At 39.9% G+C, this 17,206-nt stretch overlaps 1 protein-coding gene across 19 annotated transcripts in view; it reads left to right on the top strand.

Annotated features, from left to right (window-relative positions):
• Positions 1 to 16,382, top strand: part of Cep112 (centrosomal protein 112) — a 459,140-nt gene extending 442,758 nt beyond the window's left edge. For 5 of the 19 annotated variants that reach the window (XM_074045308.1, XM_074045312.1, XM_074045310.1 and 2 more), the window contains 3 exons: positions 11,571 to 11,672; positions 15,088 to 15,152; positions 15,959 to 16,378. In XM_074045308.1, the coding sequence (XP_073901409.1) occupies positions 11,571 to 11,672; positions 15,088 to 15,152; positions 15,959 to 15,962 (171 nt within the window). In that variant the 3' untranslated portion in view covers positions 15,963 to 16,378. Of the gene's footprint in view, positions 1 to 11,570; positions 11,673 to 15,087; positions 15,153 to 15,958 lie in introns of all 19 variants that reach the window. The other 14 variants (XM_074045296.1, XM_074045300.1, XM_074045293.1 and 11 more) reach the window with 10 other exon arrangements.
• Positions 16,383 to 17,206: the final 824 nt, after the last annotated feature.

The raw sequence follows: 17,206 nt of genomic DNA, 5'->3' as shown, positions 1-17,206 counted from the left end.
GGTCCCACCTACCTATTCAATCACAACCTTGGTCAGTCATTCACTCATTAAAACAATATTTGCTGTGCATTTGCTGTGTACCAAGTGCTCCAACCTGACTTCAGTGTGACAAAAGTAAATGTCAGAGGGACTCCAAACTCCCCTCAGCCTTATTAACACCAGTTGCATTTATAAGTCTTCTAGGGTCCTTTACTAACAAAGTCAGTTAAAAACCTCAGGAATCGGGTGGGTGCCAGTGACTCTAACCTGTAATCCTAGCTACTTGGAAGGCTGACATTGGGAGGATTGCAGTTTGAAGACAACTTGGGCAAAAAGTTCATGAGACCCTATCTCAACCAATAGCAGGCCTGCTGTTTGCACCTCATCTCAAGCTGTGCACGAGGCTGAGATCAGGAAGATCCTGGGCAATAAAGTTTGTGAGAACCCCATATTAATCTGGGATTGGTGGTGTGAACCTGTCATCCCAGCAATGACAGAAAACCTAAAATAGGAGGATCACAGTCCAGGATAGTCTAGGAAAAACTCAAGATCCTATCTTCAAAATAACCAGAACAAAAAAGACTGGAGGTGTGACTCGAGGTAGAGCACCTGCCTAGCAAGCACAAAGCCTTGAGTTCAAACTCTGTACCACACACACACACAAAAAAATCCTCAGGAGTCTCCCTATCCTCTCCTTCTCCCTTCCTTGGGCTTTTGGTCCTCCACTGACACTACCTTTAAAGGAAATCTAGCCCACAACCAAAAAGGGCTAGTCCCTTTCTTGAGAGGAAGGTCAAGCACTGCAAACAGAAGTGAAAGTCACCCTGTCCCTCCCCCCAGGTTTTATTTTCTCCAAACCCTTTCAGAGATGTGCCTTTATAACTTACACAGACTTGGCTCTCCCTGTGGCTGTGCTCTTCACCATGTACCTCCCTAGACTTTGCTCACTCAGCTTTCCTTAATTCCCTGCCTGCAGAACTGCTGCATGGAGCTTGGTCCTTTACAACCTGTATCAGCCCTTAGGAGTGTTCACTGTGTCAACCTAAGCAAAGAAAATGCACTAGGAATGATATTCTAAGGACAGAGAACATTAACAATGAGAGCAAAAGGTAGAATTCTGAGCAGAAAGGAGTGGCATTTAGTTTCAGAAGAAAGAGAGGCCTGGGACATTTACTGTCACCACCCTATAGAAAGACTGATAGTGAGTAAAGGGGAGGCAATGTGCAAAAGGGAACAGAGGGTGGCTGTAACGCACTCCCTGCCTCCAGGTGAATCCCCAAGCTCTCTTTTGATCTCAGCAGCACTGTAGGCCCTGGTGTTTGCCTCCAACTTTCTCAGCTTTGAAGCTGGCCTACTTATTAATAGCCACCATGCTGATTAAGAACCGCCATTCTGTGGTGACAGAATCTGCCCTTTGTATTTAGGGAAAGCCTTTGTGATTAATTTACTGTAGACTTTCTGAAGATCCTGTCATTTTAAGATAAAGACTGACTTAACACCTACAGCTGTGGGCTCCAAGGTTTCGATTCATTCATTCAGCAGCAAATATCTACTGAATTGCCATCATATGCCAGTACTGTGCCAAATGCCAGGGCTGTAGTGTCAGCAAAATGAAGGCAGCCCTACTTTGAGATTCTCACAATCCAGAGCAGAGCCAGCCAAGTTTCCATAGAGTCCAGTAGCAAAAGTTTTAGGGCTTGCAAGCCTTATGGTCTCTGTCATGACTGCTTATTTTTGCCATTGTCACTAGAAAGCAGCCATCAACAAAGAGTATGTATGTGTTCCAGCAAAACTTTTTAAAAATAGGCAGTTGACCAGCTGCATTGTACTGTTTGCTGATCCTGATCTAACAGATACAGCACACATGAATACAACTTAATATTTTGCTTACTTTGCAAATTGTCTTAATTCATACAGTTTTGATTGCAAGTGACAGAAACTGATAAGTGTCAGGACAAGGATAACTTCAGGTGCAGTTACATAAAGCACCTGAGTTTTCTCTCTACTTCTCAGCTCTCTTCCCCTGGATTGACTAGTCTGTCTGCTTCTCACTCCATGGTAGCAAGATGGCTGTGACAATTCCAGAATGGCATCCCCTGAGAGAGTCTATGTGACTCTGGTTACCTGCACTTGGATTGTGCAGGCTTAGGTCCCATCACATACTCCACCCTTGCCCTTGATTCATGAACAAACATACTTGAGCATTTTATTGTTCGTTTTCTGATCTTTGAGTGTCTCCTCCATCCCTGGGCCTCTGTCTATGAATCCTTATCGTAAGTAGCCTCATTAGACCATTGTTTTTTTTGGTGTCAGCAATCTTCTCAACTACCCAAAGCTGGAATTAGAGCATGTAAACCTAAAGGGCAGAACGGTTATTCACTCATTCTGAGCCATCATTTTCTCCACAGGATCAGAACACTGTTCCTTCCTCCTGAAAATGTAACTGTCCCCACAAACTAGTCCATGCCACTTTTCAACTGGTAGAGGTCGGGGTTGGGGATTTAGCTCAGTGGAAGAGCGCTTGCCTGGCAAGTGTAAGGCCCTGAGTTCGGTCTCCAGCACCGAAAAAAAAAAAAAAAGGAAAAAATAGAAAAAAAAAAGCAAAACAAAAAAGACAAGAAAAAAAAAAAAAAACAAGTCAACTGGTAGAGGTCGGCAGCTACTTGCCTCTTCAGTCACTCCCTTGCCCCGGCAGGGGAGGCGAAGTCCTGACCCATGCATAGCAGGCTTCCCTACCTCGTGGTGAAAACATAGTCCCCTGAGCAGGTAAAGGAGGTCTCCTGGTGATATGCACACTTAGCTGAGGGACACCAGTGAAAATAAAGAGCCATAAGAAAAAACACTGAAAAAAGAGGGGAAATGAGTATTTTAAAGGTTGTTAAAAGAATTATGGTTACTTTACATTTTCACATTATATTTGAGGTTCCAACTACACAAGCTATGCTGCAGAGCAGCATCCTTCCCAAAATGGTTCATTCTTGGCAGTTGCTGTGGCAACACAAAATTCCTTAACCCCAATAAAGATGGCATTTCTTAGAAGGCCATGCCTTTTTTTTCTTAGCTGCACTGCAGACTTTTTTTTTTACATCATCTTTTACTAACATTTCTTTCACTTTTACTCTTCAAACTAGAAAATCAGACACATAAGTTCTATATACTCACTCCTCTAACATGCCAATGCAAAGCCTTTTGTTGTACAAAGCTGGTCCCTCAGAACCATTCTCCACATTTCTGTTTATATTATATCCAGTCCTTCCCGACAAAACTACTGTCTTGGACTCTTCCTGCACAATCACAACCCACCCTTCATAGCCCTTCAGAAGCCCATGGCATTTTTGCTGCTGTCTGCTTACCCAGCTACCTGCCTCAGTGCTTCTCATGTGCCTCTCCTTCAAAGTACCGTATATACTCGTACCAAAGTTACCTTTTGATCTGCCTTCCCTCTTTTTACCCGCTATGTTGCTTTACAACATTCAGCCAAGCTAGGTATTACAAAGACAGGTTCCGAATAAACTAATCCACAGTGAGTAGAGGTATCCATGAATTTACCTTACCTTGCCCATGTTTCTACTTGGTAGAAACCCAGAAATTGTAGTGCTTTGAGCTGACGTTCTTCCCTTAAGCATGAAGCAATGGTTTCCTACCTGTGGGCCAAAGTTATGGGCAAGGATCTGGGAAAATCCATATATACACTAAGAATGCTTGTGTCCACAACCCCTATTCATGTGTGGAAGCCCTAATCCCCAGTGTATTTGGATATGAAGCCTTTGGGAGGTACTTAGATCTAGCTCAGGTCCCGAGGCTGGAGTTCCCATAAGATTAGTGCCCTTATAAAAGCAATAGACCATAGCTCATTCTCTGTGTGGACTCACCAAGAAAGGCCACATGAGGACATAACTAGAAAGAGAGACCTTGACAGCATCTGGCCTCCAGAACTATGAGAAATAAATGTTTTTTAAACCCCTCAGTCTATGACATTTGTTATAGCAGCCCGAACTAAGACACATACACCACTGTTGATAGCCTGGATAAACAGGTGCTGCTGTTTTTCAAGTGTCTGGACAGTAGGTTGTTTCTAAATATAAAATGCAAATTCATTTAAAATTGATTCTGAATGATGAAGGGGACGAATTTAACTAAGCTGTACTGAAAGCACTTTTGTAATTGTCACATTGTACCCCCAATACAATAATATGGTAATAAAAATAAAAAAGATAATTTCCCAAATATCACTAAAACATAAAATGATAATAAATATCACTCATTATGCATGTTACATTACCAAATAAAAAGTTGACAGAAGGACACATTAAATGCATTATAATGTCTAGCATGAAGCAAAAAGTACCAGAATGTCATGAGGATTCATATTTATAGAGAAATCTACTTTTATATGTATTGTTCTTGTTTTAAAGGAGAATTTATTGAGTCTTTGGAGATTAATAAAAATAAACTGCTATTTTCAAACAAAAAAATTATTTCTGAATCATAGGTTTTTGTAATTATGAACTTTTCTGAGATACTAAGAAATACAAAAAGAGGTATAAATGGAATACTCAAATTAATCATGAATTATGTACATATTATGCCATAGGATTTACAATGCTGCAAATAATTAGAAATAGCAAAAAACTAACCATGAAGGATTGGTTAAATGAGATATATGTAATTCATATATATAATCCATAAAGTATATGAATTCATATATAATTCATATGTGCGTAACAATACAATAAAATATATGTATTTAAAGTCTTTTAAAGATGTTAGTGATAACTAACATCTACTATTTGTAACTTTTGTAGACAGCACTCAGGAGGTTGAGGCAGGAGAATTTCAAGTTCGAGGACAGCCTGAACTATAGAGCCAGACTCTGTCTCAAAAAACAAACAAGCAAACAAATAAAAAAACCAAACTCTTGTGGAAATTTTACATGTATTAAATCATCTAATCCTCAGTGGCCTTGAGAGGTTATGATCCCCATTTTCCTGATAAAGAAATGGAAGCGCAGAGAAGTTAACCTTCCCAAGGCACACAATTTGGGTGTGCAACCCAGCTCCAGCTCCAGGCTCTGGGTTCTTCACCCCCCCACATTTTACTATAATGAAGTTAAAGGTTGCCATGGTGCTCCCAGACAGGAATGTGACAGGAGCTGGGGAGTAGCTAGGAAGCCAGACTGGTATGAACCATATTCTTACTGATGAAAGCTGTTGCCTGCTACTGTTGAGCTGTGGCTTACCTGCAAGTGGAGACCACAGACCCAGCCTCCTCACTGGGGGCTTAGCCACACTCCTTCTGCTGAATACCTGGATCTGCAGCCTCTGTGGCATCAGCCCAGAACAGGAGCCCCAGTATCCAGAAGTCCAGTGACAAAATCCTAGGAGACAAGAAGGAAGAATCAAAGCATAATGAGAAAGCCCCCCCACACACACACAAGAAGAGCACCGGGCATTTGGCCAATGAATTGAAAGCAAGCAAGTGTGTCAGGTGCTCAGGCAGCAAGGTGACTTGGGTGAAAGAGGTGAGAGGTAGGTAGATGGGGGCCCACATAGTGCAGGACCTTCTTGGCCACAGACAGGATTTTAACTTTGAGTTTCAGGGTAAAGCAAATCTTGTTTGAAAAATAAACCCAACATACCAATACTGTCGTCACCCAGGTATCCGACACTAAAATGGACCAGTGACAAAGTAGAGGGAGATTCGAAGATAGCAAGAGTGGCATTCTAGTTTCCTTTTCCTCTACTGAACCAGCCCCAAAGCACTTGCTGGACTTTGTGAAGTAGTGGCAGACTCATCTTCCTACACTGCTTCACTCTAACCTCAGAGTGTGACAGTACATGACAGTGCAGAGGCCCCATAGTAGGGACCAGGGCAACCCAATGAGTGGTCTCCCCTTCCTCCATCTCTTCAGAAGGGTTCAGTGCCAGGTGCATTGGAGCTTGCGGTAAAATAATTTACATTTGAGGCACTGTTCCTGCATTGTTTGTACAAAGCTGCACACTTCCCTCTTAGTTTTTGGGTTATTATACAGTAGAAGGTTGACATATTTTGACATAGTTTTGGCATATTGACATGACTAATCAATAAAATGGTTTTCAAAGAGAAGTATCACAAAATATGTTTTCATTTTCCCTTGCATGTTTTTAATAAAATCATAGCTTTCCAAAGTTCACTTTTCCATCACTTTGAGTTTTTATCTTTAAGGATGCTCTTGGCTAAGGTCAACAACACAGTCTGTATACTTTGTAGTCTCTAATTTTTGCAAATGAGCATTTGTCTAATTCAATATGATATAAGTTTTACTTGAGTATAGCAGTTAACTCTAGTTAGGGCTATTCTCAGTCTCCACAGCCCCATAGCTTTTCTTTTCTTTCTTTTTTTTTTTTTTTTTTTTTTTTTGCTGTCCTGGGGTTTTGAACTCAGGGCTTCATGCTTGCTAGGCAGGCAGTCTACTAATTGAGCCATGCCTCTAGCCAACCCATAGCCCATTTTAAAAATTAAAGAAATATTTTAAATATTAAAGAAATATTGCCAGTGCCATCCCTTTGAGGGCAGTCTGTTGCCATGGAACAGAGCACAGCTATCTTTGGTCAGGTGGTTATCATGTTATGAATACCCCACTTCCACTCACCTTCCAGGGGGCTTGTTACATTACAGAAATGTCATTGCTTGTTATGGTGTCCTAGGTTTCCTAATTTGACTTTGCTAAAGAAAATAGGATGAAGGACAATAGAGAGAGGAGTAACCATCGTGGAGAGAGGGAAGCTGCTGTTTAATTCAGTGTAATATGATTGAAGAATGCAAAAAAGCAGATAAAATACACAGTGATTTTTTTTGGTGGGGGGGTGGAGGGGTGTGAAAGAGAATGGGATGGAAATGGACCATGATAATCCTGGAAATTCCTTTCCAGAGTTCCTAAACCAAAACAGCCTTTGAAAGCTTTGGTGTTTAATAGATATCACTTGTTGGTATAATAGAATATTATATGCTAATGAAATTTTATGTTAAAATCTAACAATTAAAGAGATTTATATGTGAAACATTTGATCTCATTAACCAAAGGAATTGTATAGGCATCAAACACTTTGCTTAAGTCAATTCCACTTCCTCTTGCATCTTAGTGTGTTGTAAAGTCAGATTGTCCCACAGTTTGGGGGTTTGGGGGATGTATTTGAATGTGGGAAGGCAGGAAGAAGAAAGAGAGTGAAGTAGGTAGCAGTTACTGACTGGTTCAGGATTAGTCTATAGGTGGAGGTTTTCACTGCCTCACTATTTCCTCTCAGATACATCCCTAGTGTGGGGAGGGGTGTCTTGTCCACAACCCAGCTTTGCTAGGGGAGTGGATAGATTGCCGGGAGATCAAAGAAAACACCCAGAGGCAACATGTGAGGTATAAACTTACTAACAGGACAGCTATGGTGGGGTGGCGGGGGGTTAGAGCAGTGCTAGCTTTCATAGTGCTGCTAAGGTCCAGTGGTGGTGACAGGCTGGATCAAGAGCACTTCCCTATCACTGTGCCTCGCCAATAAAACTTACTCTCTGCTCAGCATTACACTGCAGGTCCAGTGGCAATTGCTGGACCCAGATCACTTGCTGCAGGGAGAGCAGTTTTACAGGTTAGACTACAGAAGCAGCAGTATCATTAGCTTGGCACTCTTTGTCCTTGTATGACCAGCATTCCAAGGAATAGCTGACTGAGCGGGAGGCAGGAAGCAGGTTCTGTTCCAGATAATACTAGTTTGCCTCAGTTCCCAGTATGCATGAGAGGGAGTCAGTGGCCCTCCAGATAGCCCTTATCCGAACACTCCAGTCTTGGCCAACTTTCATTGTCCCTTGACTTGGCAAGAGTCTTGGGAACAAAAAGGGGCATTTCAGGGACATGGCAGTTGATGCTAACACTGTTTTTCTCAGGGACCATATAGAATAGGACAATAGCGGTAGGGGTCAAGATTGATATGAAGAGATAGAAGCTAATTTTTTCCTTACCTTTTGTCCTTTTGCCATGTGACAAATTTAGATATATCTTTCACTGGTTGGGCTTTAAAATGTGCACTTATATGGGGAATTTGTGGAACTCTTTATTTTAGATCAATAGGTGCATTGTATTTGTATAGATTTTTAAAATCTTGTCTTATATTTCAGTCCTTAGTAAGATAACATTTTAAAGTCCATGGGAAATTATGGGGACTACTCTGGAACCAAATGTTGTTACTATAAGAGTTGCCTGTCCCCAGCACTTGTGTGTGATGACCAGGCTGTTCTGTCCAGCTGTGTCTCACATCCTTTTTGAAGAAGCAGTTGAGCATTTGGAAGGATTAGTTGAGAAACTAATTAGTTGAGAACACAGTGAATAAAAATATGTGTTTAAAGAGTCAGAGACTGCCTGAGTTCAAATCATGCCTACCTCTCTGCACTTCATCTGGTCATCAGAAGGATTAAACCCACATAAAACCCTTCAAATTGTAGCTGGCATAAAAGTGCTCAGCATTAGTAACCCCATAAATAGAATAAAAACATACTGGTCAAAGTTTTCCATGGCTTTACTAAAGTAACAGGATTCTGCTTGATATAATGATTTTTAGATTCAGGATTTGGGCTTAAGATTCAAGGTAGTAATATTTTCTTGATTGTAAGTCTCACTCTTCAGTGAAGTAATTTGACATTTTCCAAAGGCTCATTTTAACTTCACTCAAATTCACTGGAATCACAAAACTAAGAATAAAGTAGTAGACAGGAAGTAGAAATGCCTGGGTCCTCAGTAAAAGGTGGAAGATATAACACACTGAAGTGATTGAAGAGCGACTTTGGCCCACAGTTTTCTACTGTCCACAGCCTGGCCTCCTAGGAGAGGAAGAACATCAGATGTGAAGAGTGAGGTTGGGGTCAGGAAACTGAGGGAGATGGGCCCCCAGAGCAAATGAAATTACATGTTTGGTTAAAGAATATTGAAGACAACAAAACCAGATCATAGCTGTGGCCTAACCCCAGTTTACTCCCCCACCTCAACTCAGCAAATAGTTGGTTCCATTTGGTGCAATTTTAAGAAAAAGGAACTAGTATAAGGTCTTTGCTAGATTAAAAGAGAGAGAAAGAAAGAATGTAAGCAAGAAGCAAATAAATAACATACATCAAATGGAAAATTACCCAAGAATCTTTATAACAATTCTTCATGGTGTCAAAGCACAAAACACCTCTCTCTCTCTTTCTCTCTCTCTCTCTCTCTCAAGATGTTAAAGGGAGATCAAAAGAAGTGACATATTCTGGGTGCTGGTGGCTCACACCTGTAATTCTAGCTACTCAGGCAGAGATCAGGAGGATCGTGGTTTAAAGCCAACCCAGACAAATAGTTTGCAAGACCTTATCTCAAGAAAACCCTTCACAAAAATAGGGCTGGTAGAGTGGCTCAAGGTGAAGGCCCTAAGTTCAAGCCCCAGTATTGAAGAAAAAAAAGTGATATCTGTTAAAAGATTATATGTCAACAGAGATGAAAAATGATCTCCAAGAGTTTAGGAAAATGGTAGATAAAATGAAAAGATTACTGAGATTGAAACCACATTAGAAAAAAATAGAAAAATCCTATCTGAAAAACATCCAAATATGGGTATAATGATTTTATATTATACCTTTATTTTATCTTACATATATAGACATAAATGATAAAAAAAAGCAAAAGTAATAAAAATTATAATTATGGGAGATTTTCAAAAAGTCAACATATACAATTACACCTAAAAATGAGAACAAATAGAAGAATACATACTAAATAAAATACAAATAGTTCTTCTAACAGGAAACTTCTGCTCAAATAATTGAATCTAACAACAGAACAGACACACAATGCCTCAGAAAAATTGATATAGTTAATAGCAAAACATTTCCCAGAGAAACACTGAGTTGAAGAGAAAGAAAAGCGTATGAGCATCCAAGCAGAGAAGAGAGTTGCATTCATCATGGAAAGAATCAGCCTCACCTCAGGCTTTATAACAATGTACAATGCTTGAAAACATCAGAGAAGTCTCTCCAAAATTCTGAGAGAAAGAAAGCATGATGGAAGCATTTTTATACCCAGCTAAGTTGTCTTTCAAATATACAAGCAGCAGGCAGACATTCTTAACAGACAAGGATGCAAAAAATGAAATATGCACAAATCCTTTTTAAAAGAGCAAGAGCTCAAAATTTCAGAGTCAGTGTCAAGTGATAGAAAAAAAAATAGTATAGACAATATATATATAGCCTATATATAAAATATGTATAGCCTATGAACTCTGAATAAATGTTAACCTACAAGTATGGTTTATAAAGCATGTGTTTTGTTTTGCTTTGCTTTTACCTTTGAGTCGGCTAACAGATATAACTATTGGAAATACATCCAAGAAGAGAAGAGAAAAATCAATAGATGTGAGAACCGGTACTTATTTCATCAGCAAAGCCTACATGTCAGCGGGAGAGATCATTTTTCATTATTTCTTGTATATATAAATCACAAAATTATAGCATGTCTCAGAAAAGCACTTTGCCAAAAATTGAAAACTTATATTCTAGAACATTTACCATGAGATTTTAGTAAGCAGTAAAATGAGTTACTAGAACACATTTCTTCCTTGATTCAGTTTGTGGAAGAAAAGTAAAGACTGAAAGGACAGTAATTTTAAATTACCTTCAGCATCTCTATAGGCTTATCCAGCTGAATGCAGTTGTACACATTTTCACAGTAGATATCCTTGTTTCCAGGTGTGCTGGATGAATCATTTATGTGATACCACTGTTATTCAGCCTTCACATTCAGTTAAGTCATGCATAACACATGCACTGATTTTAAAAGTAGTTCATTCTATCACATCTCAGGTTAGCAGGAAGAGAAATGCAGAACCATAGCTGTAGAAAGACACACCATTTGCACACTCACATTCATGTCCCATCCACACACATCCTCATCCAGCTCAGGCCTACCTCAAAAGGCTTCACTTCTACTGCCCTCCCCTGCATCTTTAGCCTCAAGAGGTAAATGGGACTAGCCACCACCCTTTCCTAGCTGAGCTCAGGCCTGGAGGTCAAAGGAAACCTGGGAGCCAAGGAAGCTCACTATTACCAGGACATGCTGCCAGTCCACCTGCATTGGGGAGGCTTTGAGACACAGCTGTGAAGTTTCTCCATCATTTATATCTTCATAGCATATGCACTGTATGGAGCATCCCAGGTACATACCAGTGTTGTAATCAAACCAAAGACATTCCCTGAGTTGTCCTCAGATCACAGTTCTGTATGCTGATAGTGTACATCCTGATGGATAGAAGGATGCAAGATTGGCAGAGTGGCATGCCTCATAAGTAGAGAAGAGAAGATGAGTATTTTACTTAACAAATGCTGAAAATTGTGTTAACAAGAACCTTAAATAAAGTGTTGTCACAGAGACTATCTGCCTTAAAGTCATGAGGTTAGGCTTTCTTCTTATTTCATCTTTATTATGTGGTTTCTGACAATAAGTATAGCAAGCTTACCTTTGTGATGAATATGCATTAATCTGGAGTTTCTTATATTCAAAACAATCATTTCTGGGCTAAAAAAATAACTTTCCTTTTTTTCCATTTTAGATAACTTACATCCGACAAGAATATGAAACCAAATTCAAAGGGCTGATGCCAGTCTCTCTAAGACAAGAACTTGAGGACACCATTTCCTCCCTAAAATCACAGGTAATTAGCCAAGGCATTTTCCCAAGACATGAGTGACAATACCTATCCTGAGAAAATGCTTTTGAGCAAATTTGATTCTGAATTACTTCCAGAAATTAATGTGATGTACTAGCATAACCCACCACCCAGAATGAGTGGGGGTTTATTTTATATTTTTCTTACAAGCCCCTCTATATTGATGACTTCAACTCATTCACACTCTGATGCAGTGCAACCCATTTATTCCTGGTACCAGGTCCAAAGTGCCAGTACTTAGCACATTGCAGAGAAGCAAAAGCATCATTAAGTTAGAAGCATTTTTTTCAAGTGCATTTAATATGGCTGTTAGAGATAAGATGTGCTCTAAGTTTAAGGAAAAAACAACAAGGTATTCAAACAGTTGGGTTAAATAGTTCTTACTAAATTATGTGGTCCTTGGTATAGCTCATAAAATATAATGTGAAAGATAAGCACTTGGGAGGCAGAGGAAGGAGGATGTGAGTTCAAAGCCAGGCTGGGCTGCTTAGCAAGACCCTGTCTCAGATGAGATCAGGGATATTCAGGATGGTATGGCCATAGACAAGACCCTGTCTCAAAAAAAAAAAAAAAAAAAAGAGACAGAAATAAAATACATTTAACTCTAGATACTTAATTAAGGCTTCTCTGTACACTTCATTTGCACACACACATTCATGTGATACCATGCACATCCTCATCCAGCTCAGGCCTACCTCAAGAGTCTTCACTTCTACTGCCTTTGCCTGCCTCTTTAGCCTTGAGAGATAAATGGGACTAGCCACCACCCTTTCCTAGTTGAGCTCAGACCTGGAGATTGCTTGAGTGTTTGCTGCATTGTTGGTCTAATGAGTTTTTTAACTCTCACATGAGAAAGAGCTCGCATATTCACATTTCCTATACAATGAGAAATGTAAGAAATATTCTTCCCTGCAAAGATTACATGAGGGAAAGGATTTCTACACACTCTGTGCCAAGAACTGTGCCTGGTACATAGCAATGTTAGAAATAAGATCCCCAAAGACCACCAGGGTCACAATTGAAGACACAGAAACAGAATTGTCTCAGCAAGGCAAAATTTACTTCTGCAGAAGGGTGCACAGGCACACAACACAGCACACACAAAGGGGCAAGCAGTCTGTCCCTCCTTATGTTCCTGACACAATTGACCCTGCCTCTTGACCTGGATTGGTCCAAATCAAAAGTTCACAATCTTCTCGATTGGCTGAAATTCTATACTAACTCAGGGGAGGGGTTAAGATACACCGTGTGGCAGGCAATTTTCCCAGGCAAAGGGGCTTAGCAAAAATCTGAAAAAAGAACTGGGAACTACAGACAATGCAGGTAATGAAAATGGTGACACACTTTGATAGAAAAGACTGCTTTCTCACAGCAGGTGCTCAGTAAATTGATCTACAAATAAAATAAACTATTTATTTTAGTAATATTCACATAGCTATTTATAATGTACAAGATGAAAGGTGAAGCAAATTTTAGTATTCCTTTTATATTCCCTTAGTAAAAAGTCTCTTATCTGAAAATGAAATCTTCATTCTATGAATCCTTCTGCTACTGTCTACTGTTGCTTCTATAGACTCCTAAGAAGCTTTGCTATACTTGCCCTTGCATATAAAAATAAATGTTGCAGTGAGAGCACAGACACAAAGGGTTAAGCAATTTCTATTTATGTGGAAAGCACTCCTGGAGGTGTGGTTTACCTATTAACTTAGTAGAGGAGCTATGAAGGACTTAGACACCCTCCAAGCGAGCTGGTTTTAATTTTGGAGGAAGGGAGGAGAAACCTGATACCCACCTGCAGGGCTTCTGTTATCATTCATATCATTTCACTGTAATAAAAGCCATTTCAGCCTCCTGGAACTGGATGTTGACCCAGAAGAGAGAGCTGCCAGCTGTGGTAGGGCCTCACAGTTGGAGCTGCATGAAGGAGTCACAGGCAATAGCAAATTTAGTTTAAAAGCACAGGTGCCTGTGTTTTTAAAAATTGCTGGAATTCCGATTGCGATGCTGGGGGGTGGGGAGGGAAGTTGAAACAGTGTAATCCTTGCATCTGTCAAAATTATCAGTTGTTCTGTGGGTCATTTGAGCAATTGGATAAAACTAAGAACAGGGTGATACTACAAATAAGCAAAACCAAGGGTGCTGCTTTGATAGGCGCCCATTTGGGAAGACTGTGTTTTTCTCTCTTTCCAGCACGGTTTTCGGTTCTGCCCGCTGTACTCTTGCATAGCTATGCTTTGGAGTCAGCCGTTGCCATGGTTTCAGTTCAGCCCAGAGGCAAGAGTAAACAATTCTGAACAGATCAAATGCCACTGACTCTGTCTTGATTACATTAAGCCATAGTATAAATTATCCCCAACCTTTTGAATTTATGCCTGTATAGGTATCTTTCATCATATAGAGGTTTATACTTCAAAACAATCAAATGCATCATAAATGTTTGAATTGAGATTATGCTAAGCAACCCAGGTTCCTGTGTTGCCAGTCTCTGTGGGTCATGGGGATGGTACCTGTTTATCAGGTCTGGACCAGGCAGTTTCTATCAGTCGTTTCACCTCGCCCTTATAACTCTGGAAAGTAGCTGTCATTAACCCCATTTCACAGATGTGGCATCAAAGAGTTGATGTAACCTTCCTAGAACCTTCCAGGCCAAGCCAGGAATTGAACCCAAGTTGGCCTAAATCCAGGCAAGATTTGGGCTCCTTCCACTACAAAACACTGTCTCTACAACCTCAGGGAATCTGCAGGATGGACTGAGGTTTCCAGAAAGCAGTACTTTTTTTTTCTTTTCACCCACTCATTCACTCATTAAACAACTAGTGAATACCAGCTACATGCCCAGCCCTGTAAAAGAAACTGAGGCTACAGAGATAAAAATAGTCATATCTGTCCCAGAGGGCTCTTAGTTTGGAGAAGAGATATGAAAACCTATAACCACAAGGCAGTGTGAGAAGGGCCAGTTATAGAGTATAGGTACAGAACTGAGAACAGCTGGCTTGACCCAGAGAGAGCAGTGGGAATGATGACATTTGAACCAGCCATGGAGAAGGAAGAGGACGCAATTTACCAGGTATTCCAAAGAGATAAAATGGCCCATACCAAAGGACAACAGAGTGTGAGTGACATGGTGTATGAGGTGGTGATGGCAAGGAGAGACGAAGCCACAAAGACAGGATGGGGCTAGATAAAATGACTCCATGATTCCTAATTTGGAATTTATTCTGTAGCCTCTAGTGGATTTTCGGTAGGGATAGGATGTGACCACAGGCTAAAAAAAAAAAAAAATCATTTGACATTCAACAAATTCTCTTGAATTTTATTTAGGGAATTATCTAAATTTAAATAAAATTCTACCATACCATATATGCAATATTGACATTTGAGATATATTCACCTTTTCTAGGTCAACTTTCTTCAAAAGAGAGCATCCATCCTTCAGGAAGAACTGATGACCTACCAAGGCAGAAGGTACATGAGCAGAGGGCCTCCTGATTAGTTTATATTCTTTGCACCTGGGAGTCCCTGGGATTGACATTTGAGTCTTTTTGAAAATGCTTACACATAATACCAGTTTTGAAAAAAATAAGACATTTTTAGTAAGTAGTCTGTTTCTGAGATGTCACCCACCTCTGTTAATCATAGGGCTTAGTCAGTTCCATCAGAACAAAATGAGAATCTGCAGGGAGTGGCAACTAGGGGCCTCACCTGGGCAGTCAGGCAAGATGTGGTCTTGAAGCCCAGTTGCAGGATGGAGACACCCCTTCCTTTAAGACTGTGAGATGATGCAATTCTTGCTCTGATGGCTCACATCTTCAAAGTCCTCTATAACCTGCCTGGGGGATTGGCGCTGTTCTCCAGACCAGAATAGATCAATGGTTCCATGATGTCGAAACGCTCACAGAGATCCAGTGCCCCCAAGTGAGCTGTGCTCAGGGGTGCCCAAGACCATTTTAGTCAAAGGTTCCCAGAGACGTCACTGATGTGGTTGATGTTTACCTGCTCCAGTTCAGTCCAACAACCTTTTTTTTAATGCAATAAAAGATTGAACCGCTTACTTGGCATTGAATTAAAGGAAAGTGCTTGTGAATCATTCACTTTTCAAAAGATGCTATTTGCCTGGTGTAGATAAGATTTGATCTTTTATAGGCATAAGTGATGAAATTTTTATATCAAATATCCTTTTTGAACCCCTAGCTCCTTCAGAACTGTAACACATTTTATAATTGACAGACCTATTAAATCCAAAAGTCCTAACTGAGGCTTTTGATTTTCAGGTAACTGCATGATGAATTCAGTTGTCTGGGTTGCACTGTGGAATTCTTCCAGCAGGTTTGAAGATTTGGATATCATAAAGAAAACTGTGAGATCAGTGGCATTTTAAATACTTAAGTGTAATTAAGACCATAAAAACTTGCATCATTCACACACTAGTGGGTGGTTTTATTTGTGTCTGCCTAAATTATTTTTTCAACATCCCTTTGTTTCAGAATTCCATATTTGTGTGCATTTGAGTGTGTGTTGAGAATTAGTTGTATTGGGAAAAGAAATGATTTCTTGCGGTATGTCTTGTTACTGCTTTGTATAAAGCTTTTCCAGGTCAATATGATCAAAATCACATTTGTATTATCATATCAAAATTTTAACCTGTTTACATTGTTCTCATGTTTGGGTTCATATGTTATTAAAATACCATTTTGTACTTATCAGTTTTTTTCTACTTTTTTTTTAATCACACCTCATTTGCTGAAGTAAGTGTGACATATACATGGTATTTTTCCCTAGCAAGTACTGACAATCTCAAATCATACTTTGGAGAAAAATACCTTATGTTAAAGATCAAATCTTTTAATGCATGAAATTGATGTTTAGAATAAAAATCACTGGGTTATCTGATATCAGTTCAAGTACTTGTCATGTTGGTCTCCACTCTGATCCTGGAATTCTAGAGACAGCAGAGTATAGGAATTTTATGTAGTTGGGTTGGTTTTACTGTTAATTTTTTTCTTTTGGAGAGGTATTTTTTATTGGCTTATATTAAACTATACATAGGAAGGGGTTTCATCATGATATGGTTACTTTCTTGATCTCTTTTTTAATGGTTGTTGTTTTAATGGTTGTATCAATTGATGATCCTTAAGAAAGCCTAACAGTGTAGGGTCATGTTCTGAGGACGTAACATATGGCAAGTGATCACAGCATGTGCTTCATCAGTCCTGTTTTCCTGTGAACACATCCTCCTTGAGAGAATGTGATGTTGATCCCATGAGTGGGTGTTTACATCTGGATCTCTCTCCCCACCTGAATGATGATAGGCAGTTCTATTCTGATTGGTCAGCCCTGATTTGCCAAGGAAATTTTGAATTGCCGTGGATGGGTACTTCAGATTCTCTTGAGTGATTGTGGTATGAGCCGTGGACCTTTTGATACACTCTAAAAATCTGGCCCATGGGCAGGCCTCTAATCATATGGTTTGCTGTAAAAGGACAGGCAAAAAGCTGACTTACACTTTTTCAAAATTCTTT

The sequence above is a fragment of the Castor canadensis genome, chromosome 11 (assembly GCF_047511655.1).
Source record: "Castor canadensis chromosome 11, mCasCan1.hap1v2, whole genome shotgun sequence".
Taxonomy (NCBI): Eukaryota; Metazoa; Chordata; class Mammalia; order Rodentia; family Castoridae; genus Castor; species Castor canadensis.
Note: the sequence above shows the minus strand (reverse complement) of the source record. Positions and strands in the feature narration are given on the sequence as shown.